The 12,437-nt window shown below is 39.1% G+C and overlaps 1 protein-coding gene across 1 annotated transcript in view; it reads left to right on the top strand.

Moving 5' to 3' along the window:
- TG (thyroglobulin) overlaps window positions 1-12,437 on the top strand; it is a gene marked incomplete at its 5' end in the record, with an annotated part of 130,564 nt that overhangs the window by 57,146 nt on the left and 60,981 nt on the right. Inside the window, 5 exons of the mRNA XM_015856299.3 lie at window positions 4,103-4,237; window positions 4,628-4,792; window positions 5,775-5,997; window positions 6,586-6,679; window positions 10,350-10,509. Coding sequence (XP_015711785.3) covers window positions 4,103-4,237; window positions 4,628-4,792; window positions 5,775-5,997; window positions 6,586-6,679; window positions 10,350-10,509 — 777 coding nt within the window. The remainder of the gene's footprint in view (window positions 1-4,102; window positions 4,238-4,627; window positions 4,793-5,774; window positions 5,998-6,585; window positions 6,680-10,349; window positions 10,510-12,437) is intronic.

Genomic DNA, 12,437 nt, shown 5'->3' with positions numbered 1-12,437 from the left:
TACTCACCCAGAAACCTGTTATAGCCCTGTGACTCCTCTCTCCATACAGAGCTCATATTCCTATTCCCCATGTTGCACACCCAAAGCAGCACTGCTGGGCATTTCTAACTTTCATTCAGAGCCCCATTAGTCTACAATAATATAATGCCTGCTGTCTGCCTCAAGGTGGGTGAGGTGGACACTGCTGTTTGGTTTGTGCCTTTTGCGTGAATTTTGCTGTTGTGGCATTGTTTTATCAGCCTTTGTCTGTTTGTCCTTCTGTTATACCCTTTCTGACATCAGAATGAACTCTCCAAGTCATCTTCATCATTAATCTGTGGAAGTTTTAATGGAATGTGCGGTTTCCATCTTTAACTAAAATAATACTTCTATTTGTTTTCTCTGCTGCTGTGTTGTGAGTATGACCCAGTTTCTGTTAGCTGAGAAATAATAGTCAAAAGTAGTTAAGTTGAACAGATTGGGAAAGTCCTACTTGTTGCATTTGGAGCATTTTTTTCCCCTGAAGAAGTTCATGTGCTGTGACAAGACTGAGTATGGAACCATCTGCGGCTGGCTTCAGATATGATGTGTGACCTTTAACCATGGGAGGACACCTGTTATTTTAAGATTGCCCATTCTGAAAATGCTAATATAGTCATTCTGCAGTTTTGGTTTACTGATGATAGTATTTAAAAAAGAAATCTGCTGATTTCTGTGAATATGGAGGGATGTTACTTTGAAAGACAAAATAGTCCAGTCTCATAATTAGGTGAAACTTTCAGGAATGTCCTGAAGCCAGCTGAAGATACAGGATGATAAAAAATAAAAATAAATTTTAAAAAATCATTATATATATATATATAATTATATTATATATATATTATATATATAATTATATTATATTATATTATATTATATTATATTATATTATATTATATTATATTATATTATATTATATTATATTATATTATATTATATTATATTATATTATATTATATTATATTATATTATATTATATAGTGTTGTTATTCAGTGTATCTTGCCTAGAGGTGTTTGGGAGAAAGCGGTGATCTCTGCATGTGACTACGGATTACACACAGAAATGTAGGGAGGGATCATATGGGCTCAGTTCTCATTCCACTCAAATTAAATAATTCCTTGGGAAACTGCCAGGGCATGTGGATGTGATGATCAGTTAGACTCTTTGTGTTCCTATCTTCTGTACTCCTTCATGTTTATCATCCTTCCTATGATGCAGCACCAAGTAGACACAGGATTTTCTCCCATGGCGATAAGTTTCCCATCAGGATACCTCAGCACATGAGAAATTGCCAGTCTCAACAGAGATGCTCATGTTAGTAGAGGTGCTGCAGCATGCACTCAGCTGAGGGACCCTTCCATGTCGTCAGTCTAGTGAGGTGACAGAGGACAATGGAAGGCTTGGAGGGGGTTAGGACAACTAATGCCTTTTATCTTGCTTTCCCCTTGGCTATCTTGAGACTGTAAGCATACTTGTTGCTTACTTAGTGAAGCAGAGTACTAGAGCAGAGTCTGAAGGCTTCACAAACTGAGTATTGTTCTTTGGAGTAACATCTGAAAATGACTAGATATTTGCGTGGACTACCTTGCCCACAAACTCATTTCTTGCCTACAAGACTCTGGGAAATCTCTTTTTCTAGTATGTGTTGCTGATTGTTGGTGATGTTGGGAGTTTTGGTGTTAGAATGGAGACAGCCTTTTTCAGCCATTCCTAGGGAGTGTCCTACTTTGCAGCACACTGGACCTGCTTGCTATAATTACTCTGTAACCAAGAGGATTTTAGCCCACTTAGAAACAGCATATTTTAAACTAAATAAATGCCATGTACTGTTACATTATTATATTGCAGTTCTATGCCATTTACTATAATTGGAAGTACTGAAGGAGGTGGAAAGTTTGCGTTTCACATCAGCATAGTACTATTTCTTGCTGCTGAAGCCCCAAAGTAACACATTTGATAGTTTGGGACATGTTTATCTGAAGTTCGATTACAGTTATTATGCAGTAGTGTTAAGAAAAATTCTCATTTTGAGTTATTTAAATCTCAGAAGTCTGACAAAAATGGGAGGCAACTCTATTTTAGAATCTCATTTTCTGCAGGACCACTGTGAGTCGACAATGCACTGTTTCCAGAGATTATTGCTATACAGATAGTCTAGCAGCCTTCACTGAAGAGAGAAACAAAACAAAACATACAAACAAAAAACACTAAACACATACACACAGAACAAAAACCTCTGAAATCTAAGAATATAAAACACTGAGTTCTGTCTGTACAAGCTTTTTTGACTTGAATCTGGACTATTAGATATTGTTCATAATATTCATAATCAAGATCCAAATTTATCTTTCAAATGTAAATTAAGCACAGTAGACCCAAAGATTTGATTACCTCCTTAATCTCATGTTCACCTCATCTATGTAATTCCTCAAGATCATGAATTTTCTTCTACAGTTAACTTGTTATATTGTTGTACTTCTGTATTTTTAGTCCCTTGTACTTAATGTCAGATTTTCCAGCAAACTCCGAACTGGCCCTTCTTTGCCTTCACTGAAGTCAATTATGAAGATTTTTGCTGACCTTATGAAGAGGATTTTACAGGGTAATCAAGTGTGACAGTGGGAGGCTGGACTGCATACCCTCAGGAAATGTATTTCAGCCTTGTGATCCTTTGACTTGAGTAGGAAGACCAGTGTGGACCCTTTTGCAAATCCATTCTTAAAACTTTGCCTATCCAAACAAGAACATCTGGAAGAAAGAAACTCTCTTGATTGGACCTCTATAATTTTACAGTAAAAGTTAAAGGGCTAGCTGGGTTCAGTGTATTGTAATTACCCAGTCAAAGCAATTGGCAAAATGTGGTTTAGAAGGGCAGAGCCTAACCTATATATAAGCCAGGAATGTGTTTCCACCCATCAGGTGTACTGTGCATTTTCAGTAAGGCAGTATCAGGCTGATGCTGTGTGCTCTGTGAGAGCAGCTTCTAGATGGGACAAGTTTAGGTCAGCTATAGAAAGTTCTGTTTTGCCCACATAATGACATGGATGTGCATGGCCTCTGGGCACTGAAGTATCTGCAGCTGAGTGGGAGGAAGGGAAGAAGGAAACAACCAATGGGTAAAATCTCTTCTTCCAAAAAATATCTGCCCACAGTGGTGCCATGGATTGCTCCAGGTATAAGGGCCATGCTCTGTCATCAAAAAAAGCCTTAGTGCTTCTGCATTTATCTGCATTTGGGGTCAGCTGGGCAGAATAATGGAAAGAGAAAGCATGAAAGCACTAGAAGTCATCAGTATAAATCTGGTATGAAAATGTGAATGCTCCCTCCAGAAGTGAAAATTCAAAGGAACAGAAAACTCACCTGGATAGTGAAAGGTTGAAAGGGCCTCTCCTGGGATTTAGGATGAAGAATAAGCAAAGGAAATGATATTTTAGGTATGAATTATAAACTGTTGTTTCTTGCACTGTTCTGTGCTTTAGCATGAGCTGGAAAGCGAACATTGTGCCTTTTTGTGTTATTCACTTTGCTCTATCCCACATAAAAGGATAAAGTAAAAAGTCTTTTAACATAGGGGTCTTTAATCTTTAATGAAATGAACCAAATGAATCATAACTTTTGCATCTGTGTGGTAAATGAACTGAAGCAACAGGACAAGAACTGCTTGCCAAGAATAGCAAGACAGCAGCTGACTAAGCTCTGTCCCCATCCTACAATTACACAGAAAGGGTAACACCAGTTTTGTGTTTAGGACTCAGCTGTACACATTAGGGCCATTTTGTTTCTAAAATATATTGATCCTGTAGGAAGGAACTAAAATAATTCTTTTCTGAGCTTTCTTTCATGTTTTATCTGCATGTGCAAAGTTGATAGCCAATCTAAGCCTCTGAATGCTATAATTAATTTATTCTGAGCTGAGATGAAGGAAGGTGAAAACCTCTCATTGGATAACTGTTTAGTGCTTTTCCTTCTATATGATATTGCTCTGGTGGTTTTGTTGTTGTTTGTTTATGTTTATGTCTTTGTTGTTGTTTTGTGCATGTTGTTTGTTCTACTGTTTACTATTTTAAATGGTTCATTTTACAGAGTATTTGGATACGTGGCAACCCATAAATGTGTCCTCTGTTCTTGTGGATTCAACCATCTCAAACTTTGAAGCTATTCATGTTAGCAGGGAAATATCCAACGACTTTACCACTGCCAAAGACTATTGCCTGTCTGGTGAGAAATGTTTCTCCATAACTTTTCAGAGTATGTTGGCTTGTGAAGATGAAACATCAGGAACAGTTCCTTCCCTATCACCGCATCCAATATAGATACGCTTATCTGCATATTATTAAGAATCTCCTCTTCAGACTTTTCGAGAATATAGTAGCAAATAATGGAAGACATGATGCCATTATTAAATGCTGCATTTTAAGGCTGATATAACCTTTGTCTAGTTTGGAGAACATTTGGGAACTAAAGGGACATTATATTCCAATTACATTGCCTTAGTAAACTTGTTGTTTGACCTGCTGTGGAGCATTTCTTTTAAACATCTCATAACAATTTAATACAAAACACTTTAAGTACACAATTTGTTCTTTTTCTTCATGTTTCACCTCACAGTATGTTCAAGGAATCAGACGTGTGCAGTAGTTACACTGGAAATCCGGGCTTCAGCAATAAGATGCCTTTTTTACCCCGATACACAGTTATGTTCACATGGCCTGGAAGGTCACAGCTGTCAGGTTCTACTCAAAGAGCCAGCTACGTACATCTACAGGAGACAAGGTGAGAGCTTTGAGGTTATGAATGGAGGAACTCAGCTGTGATGGCGTGGGTGCAGTTCTCATTTATGAAGGGGTGAGGAAATAGTTGACACAAGCATTATGGAAGTTTTCTAGATAGGTGTCCATTACTATTTTAGTGGAAGTAAGAGTGAGTAATATGGGAAAATGTCCCCTAAATATTTTTATATGTATTAAAAAAAAAAACAAAACAAACAAACAAAAAAAAACCACCAACCAAACAAAAAAAACACACACACACACAAAAATAATAATAAATGGGTTTATCATTATAAAATTAAACAAAATCACTGACACTGATGCAAAAGGTCATTTTGGGTGTGTTTATGGACTGCTTTGGTTTTAGTCATATGCCTTAGAATTTGGTTCCCACCTATGGTATAGGTTGTTTTAAGAGTGGAATAGTACTTGATACCTCTTAGTTCTGTCTGAATAAAAAAAGATTACTTACTGAAATAAATTTCTTTTGTAGCAGTGAACAATAATTCAGGTAATCCTTATATTAAAACAAGAGAAAACAAAACTGTAATGTACTGAGGCACATTTCAGAATTTTCTGTAATTAAAAAATAGATTGGCATTTAAGTCTTTCCTGGTGGCAGCCTAATCCAATAAGATGTGTTGTTATTGTTCTTATTTCTGACCTGCTATAAATATTTAAAAGTTTAATATCTTACTTTTTAAAGTTGGTAGAGGAGGATAATGTGGAAATCTTTTTGTAAAAATTCTCAAATATACATGTTAATGCAATGTCTAAATGGAAAGAAATGTTTGAGAAAGGGTTTTGAGAGCACATTAGGTAAATGTCTGTAGCTATTGTCGCATTTATGGAACTAGATTACACAGTTAATCCCATTTGCCTGAATTTCAAATGGATTTCAATTTCAATGGATAATTTTCATTTCTGAAATGGTGCTAACTTAAAAGAACAAATTATTTTATTTCATTTCTCTCCACTCCCATTAGATTTAGTACTGCCTATTTCTGAATCAGATTTAGCCCCGTCTGTCTACATTCCATCCCATGGTGATTTGATTGGCAAACCCAAGGCTGTACGGATTGGCTCAGAGTGGAAAAATATCAGCCAGTTCCTTGGGATTCCCTACGCTGCACCTCCTCTTGCAGAGAGGCGATTTAATCCTCCAGAACCATTTGCTTGGGAGAAAACCTGGAATGCTACTGTAGCTCGGTAAGGAATACACCTTATGTTGGTGTATGCAAAAATACCATGGTGTCTGCTAGGACTTGAGCAAGGCTCAGCTACCTGCATGGTCTCCCACTGAAGACAATGTCTAGTGTTGCAATGGCAAGAAGTTTAGGGATCAAGGTTAATCTGCTCTTATCTGTTGAATTCTCCATGCCAGTGAAACATTTTGCATCTATTAACAGTATCCAACTGTTAGAGGGGCTGTGGACTTGCCTCAGCAGGTGGCAGCCTTTCCTCAGATTCAGTCCTGGCATAAGGAGATACTGGGAGGAGATGGAGGTGCTGGTGGCACTCTTCATGAGATGCCACAAAAAAGCATACAACGAAATACAGCCATCTTCTTTTTAAAATAATTCCAGTTTTCTCAGGGAAGAATTAGTTATGAAAATACATTTAATGGGTGCATACAACCCATTTCTTACTGAGGTGTAGAAGGGCGTCATGTTAAATGTGATTGAGATCCACAGATTTCAAGATTTTATAAACTCAAACAGGTCATCAAAATATGAACAAATAGCAGTGGTGGAAAAAGAGCACAGGTTTTCATTGCGATCTTCTTGATTTCCATAGGTCAACTTGTTGGCAGCCAGGAGACAGAGAGACCCCATCATACTCTGTCAGTGAAGACTGCTTATATCTGAATGTCTTTGTTCCTGTCACCACAGTAAGTAGGAGATGAGCAGAATTTTTTGTAGCTAAGCATTGTCTCTTTTCAAAGCACTTCTAATTGGCGCAAATTACTGTTTTCCATGTAGTGTTCACAAAGGCCTGCGAGGTTAAATTAAGCACTCTTGTTTTTCCTGGTGCAAACTTACTCCCTGCTGGCTTTGCTGGGTAACTTGGAGGGTAGAAAATTAAAAGGCTGGATATGAAAGAGACAAAAAGAGAAACAGAACACAAGAGGAAGGTGGCAGCAAAGGAGGAGAGGCTGGGGACAGAAATGGTAACATCTCTGAAGTGATGTGTCCAGAAGACCAAAAGTGCTTGGCAGCAGTTGTGTGGCAGTGCACAGTGACTGCTCTCCTGTTGACCTCCATGGAGGCAAAGTTGAGGAATGAAGGTAGCAAACAATGCTAAATTTGTGCCCTGCCAACAGTGCATTAAAATAGGGCTCTAAAAATGACAGAGCTAGCGTTGCAACCTGAGAAACTGTCATGTGAAAACTCCTGAATTTCTTACTGTAATCAGATATAAAACCATGCTGAGATGGTTGGCCAAACCCCTGGGGGCTGGAGAGGAAGACACTGAATAACATAACAGACTCACTGATGAGTGGACACAGAATAAAGGATCAGGGCTTTTATTTCCATTGTAATTTTCAGAAGGTGACACCAAATGATGACTCTGTCACACTGCATGCCTGGAAAGAGCTGGCCTGGCTACCTCAGAGCTACCTCTGGCAGCAGAGCACACAGCCCCATGCAGGGCCTTTTTAATCACTAAGAAGACTAACATTTTTCTCCCTGCAGTCCCAGACTGTCATTATGCATTGAGTACAGGTGTTGCTTGTTGAAAACATCAGGTTGCTCTCCCTGGCAGTTTGCCATCTCCGCTTAAGTGCTGCTTTCAAGATAGCTCATTTGAAAGCACTGCATTTTCTACCATCTGATAGAATAAAAAGGTTTTTCTTTTCCCCTTAGTAGTGCCATACATAATCCCTCTTGTCTTTTGGTACAAGTATGAGTTAGAAGTATGCCTGGTCAAGTCACTGTGTCATATGTGCCAACCTAAGAGAAACAAAACTTCTTTTTTTGCGGAAGTATCTAGGAGCAGAAGGCATAGCATTTTCCTGTTTATTCTTGTGGCGAGTTCTATTTTTCTCTTGCATACCGAGAGCTATACTTCTACATTTTTTTCCCCATAAAAAGTTAAACTAGCTAAGTACATTTCAAACATAGAATCCCTTGGAGAGCAGCAAATGCAGAGGCTGTTCAGTAGCATTTTAAGCCTGAACTAGAGCATCATCTGGGCACTGCTCCTTACCACCAAAAGACTCATAGTGTCAAGCACTGAAAAAGACAAATGGCATCACCTCATTTTGCTCCCATAGCTCCACCCTCCAAATAAAACTGTTAGCTCAGGCTGCCCAGGGCCCCATCCAACCTGGCCTTGAACACCTCCTCTGAACACCACCTAGCTCCCCAGCATCCACAGCCTCTGTGGGCAGCCTGTTCCAACACCTCACCCCTCTCTCTGTAAAGAACTTCCTCCTGATATCCTCTCTTGTGTGCTTAATTCCTCACAAAGCGATCCTGTAGTGTTGAAATCACTCTAGGTTGCCTGTTTCAAATCTACCCCTGCCTTAATTATCACTAATTAAGTGCTGTATAGAGGGTTGAAGAACCACAGAACTGTAAAATCACTAAGATTGGAAAAGACTTCTAGGATCATCAGGTCCAAAAGCCAACCCACCACCACTATCCCCACCAAACCATGTCAGTCATAGTGCGATACCTGCACATTTCTTGAACATCTTCAAAGACAGTGACTTCACCACCTCCCTGGACAGCCTGTTCCAATGCCTCACCAGTCCTTCCAATATTAAATTTTTCCCAGTATCCAACCTGAACATCCCCTGGTCCAACTTAAGGACTTTACCTCTCATCCTATCACTAGTCATGTGAGAGAAGAGGCCTACTCCAAAGATGGTTCTGAATATCAGACCTCCAGCTGACTCGTCTGAGGCCTGGGACCCTGCATGCATGAGACCTCAAAAGAGCTGCTGATTTTCCCAGAAGAAATCCCTTTCTAGCTAAGCTGTCTGGAGACATCTGGCTATGTCTCAGCTGGAAGTCTTATTTTAGAACTCAAAGTTAATCTGTCTGTATTCAAGGCCAGATTGGATGGAGCTCCCTGATCAGGGGAGTGACAAGCAGCCCACAGCAGGGGGTTGGCTTTAAGATCCCTCCAACTGAAACCTGTCTATGATTCTGTGATGGAGGGTGTAGAAGCTGCAGCTGATATGAGAAAGCTTTAGTCAAGGGCTTGTATTTCTTCTACTTTGACAGCTCTTGAACCTCATGGATTTTTCTGCAGTGGTTGCTTGAATTGGCCTGAGAACATGGAGTAAATCTCCTTTTTCAAATAAATTATCCAGCAGCTGATGTACAGTGAAACAAATTAATTGGCTAGTAAATACATACACAGAGAGATAATATTAAATTTTCATTTTGTGAGCCATAGTTCAATTACAGCATGCAAATATAATTGCGTTGTTCTCTTAAAATGGCTAACAGGAAATAGGAAGGCAGTTATGGTAAACAGACTTCATCTAAAATGCCCAAATCCATGAACTCTGTGACTGCAATCTCTTGGGATTAAAACTCAAGTTATATTTCATGAAAACATACCTTTATGTAGAAGAGGTATGTGTCATTGCTCAATGCAGACTAAAAGGGAGAATTCTACATCCAGGCACTGGGTACAGACCTAGTGCTACATCTTCTCAGTTTAGACCACTCCATATGTGTTGCAGCACACTTGGTTTTGCCCTTTTTGTCTTCTGTCTTCAGCTTCTTATCTTTTCGTCCAAACAGCATTGAGTAATGTACTGTAATATGTGCCTTAGAGGGCAGATGAAGGTCAGAGTGTTATGACCCACTGTGAACATGTGGGAAATGGCTATTTCCAACCTTAGCTGCCATGGTTCAACACAATTCAACACAATTTACAATGAATTTTCATGGGAAAACTAGTTCTTTCCTCTTTAAGTCCCCTAATCTTTCTGTCCATTCTTCATGCAGTGCAGAAATGGAACCAGTGACAAGGGACTCTGAGTTATTTTTCCTCAGAATCAGAAGTTCCTTAAAGCTGCATGTTTCAGTTCATGCACTTTCTGGGTTATCCTTCATAACCTTATGGTGGTCACAGGTAGCCTCTGAAATAATTGAGAAAGGGAGAAACAGGAGATAGTGGTGCCCAATCAGTGCAAATATTTGTGATCAGAATCTAGGGTTTGCTTGTGTGTGTGTTTGTATATGTGCAACACACTACTGAGCAGAAGAGCTTCTTTCTGCGTGGTCCTGAGGAAAGTGATAGAGATTGAGCATGCTAAATGTAAAATTGAGGTTGCACTCTAAAATAAACTTTTCTAGCATGGGAACAGGCTCTTTGCAGGGGGATAAAAATCAACAAAACACACACTAAACACCATGTTTCTTTGGATGCTCTTAAGTTATGTGAAGTTCCTTACGGGCAGTCTAGGCCTAGTCTTGTAAACATTATGCTCACTGTTTAAGAGCTATGAACAGTTTAGATAATTTTAATTGGGAAGACTATATTCTCATCAATGAGTTGGCTACAAGAATACTAACTGAGTTGTTTTGTCACTGCAGGTCAAAAGCATGTCAGTGTTGCTGTTCTTCCACAATGGAGGGAGTGGCAATGCTGAGGCAGGAAAGACGATCATAGATGGCTCATACCTTGCTGCAATCAGCAACGCAATTGTTGTAACAGCAAACTACAGGGTTGGTGTTTTTGGCTTCCTTAGTGTTGGTAAGTTGTGGATTTCTAGAATAAATGTAACTAAGGTCTTAATTGCAATTTGTAACAGTTATGCTTAAAGACAAACAAAAATGTTAGTTAGGACTTCTTAGAAGTCTGTATCTTTGCCTGTATTATGGAGAAGGAGTGGAAATGGTCAAGAAATTACTGCAAGTGAAGTTCTGGCTCAGTCTCCCCAGTGGACAATCCTTGTTCTTTCCAGTGGACACATTAGTAGCTGTATATCCTTTAGGAGTTCATTTTTTTCCGTGCTTGCAAATGCTGGACCAATATGATTTGCTACATAACTCTTTTGAATATTTATTCTTGGCAACACTGTGAATTTTGCCAAATTTGGGGTTACTGCTGCAGATATTTGCCATTGTTTTCCTTTTGTCTGCTTTTATTTAAAGCTCGCTCTCAGCAAAGCCTGTTCTTTAACAAGAGTTCACACCATGGACTCCTGACTTATTTTTAGATATGAAGCTGGTGATAGGTGTATCTGGGGAAAGAATCACTGTTTTCATCACTGCAGGCCGGTTGTTTATGAAAGTGATTCTGTGGTTGCATTCTGGCTAGAGTCAAACGAAGTGTGAATACATGTTGAGCAAGCTTCCATCATGCAGTACTGTTCATACATTATCCACTAACCTTCAGCCCTATGAATCTCACCTAGGTTTCTTGCTAAGTGGAAACTGCTGTCTATCTGGACAGAATATTACATAGAAGTGTTTATATTAAAGCCCATAGTTGAGGGATAGAAATGAATTTCCTATCCTCTTTTTCATGTGGATAGTTCCTCTAGCTGAAAGTCTTGGATGAATCCTGATCCACTGGAAGTTGTCCATCATTTTCGAATAGGAAAGATCCTGTCTGGATAATCCTCTTAGGATTTTAGGGGCATTAGGAGCAAGGTTGTTAGAAGGAAACTCAGAAAAGTTCACTTTTTAAGCAATATCGTTTTCATTGGCCAACTAAGCAAAGTGCAGTATCCTTTCCTGTTGATTTGCCATGAATTGCAAACTTAGAAATGAAGGAGTCAAACAGAGATATTTGGGGAGAAAGAACAGAGAGAAAAACAACAGATTTCCTTTCTGTTGTTTTTGTTGTTAGTTCTGCTGTTGATTTGATATCCTACTGAAAGAGATTTTGTATGGAGTTACATCTTACTCGTACTTCTGAATACACGGAGAGTTTAATTTGATTTCCTGACCACCGCTATAAATCTGACACATTCTTACTGGCGACCTCATCTCTGGTTTTGCACCCAGAAATTTTAAGTTGAATTGCCAGTGATTTAGATGGCAAGGGAATAGAGAAAATGGCCATGCCTTTTAGGCCTCACTCTTCTAAAAGATCACATGAATTTATACGAAACAGGATCTTCGTGTTTAAATTTAGCACCATTGTTTTTCTCCACTTCAGTAATAACAGAAATGCGTATGTTTGACATTGTCTGCTTTCTCCTGAACAACAATTACACCAGTTTCTTTTCATTCTCCTGTGGTCCCAAGAGTGTAATTTTATATAGATATATATGAGATTTATACAATAGGCTATGACTTAAGGAGTGAAAAAAATTCACTCTAGAAGTCAAAGGTCACATTTCTCTTAGTCTCAGTGCTGTGGATGCCAGTGCATGCCCCAGTTCCTCAGCAGGGTATGTTTCACAACCTGGTTGTGGTTTTTGCCAGAGCAGAAGGAACTGATTGTATTTCCCTCCTTGGTTTTCCTCTTTAGCATACTCGTAGCAAGGCACATTGTGTGTCTATAACATTTAAATGGATTTCACTTCCTACAGGGAGCTCTCAGGATGCATGCAGCAATCTCCTAAAATTAGAGTTCCTACAACAGTTCAGAGAGGATTTATTGCTGTAGCTTCACTCTATAGTGGCTTGACCTGATCAACTGAAGCTAAGGCTATAGGCAGAAGTTTGTAA

This window comes from Coturnix japonica, chromosome 2 (genome assembly GCF_054131305.1).
Source record: "Coturnix japonica strain WE chromosome 2, WE-NBRP24, whole genome shotgun sequence".
NCBI lineage: Eukaryota > Metazoa > Chordata > Aves > Galliformes > Phasianidae > Coturnix > Coturnix japonica.
Note: the sequence above shows the minus strand (reverse complement) of the source record. Positions and strands in the feature narration are given on the sequence as shown.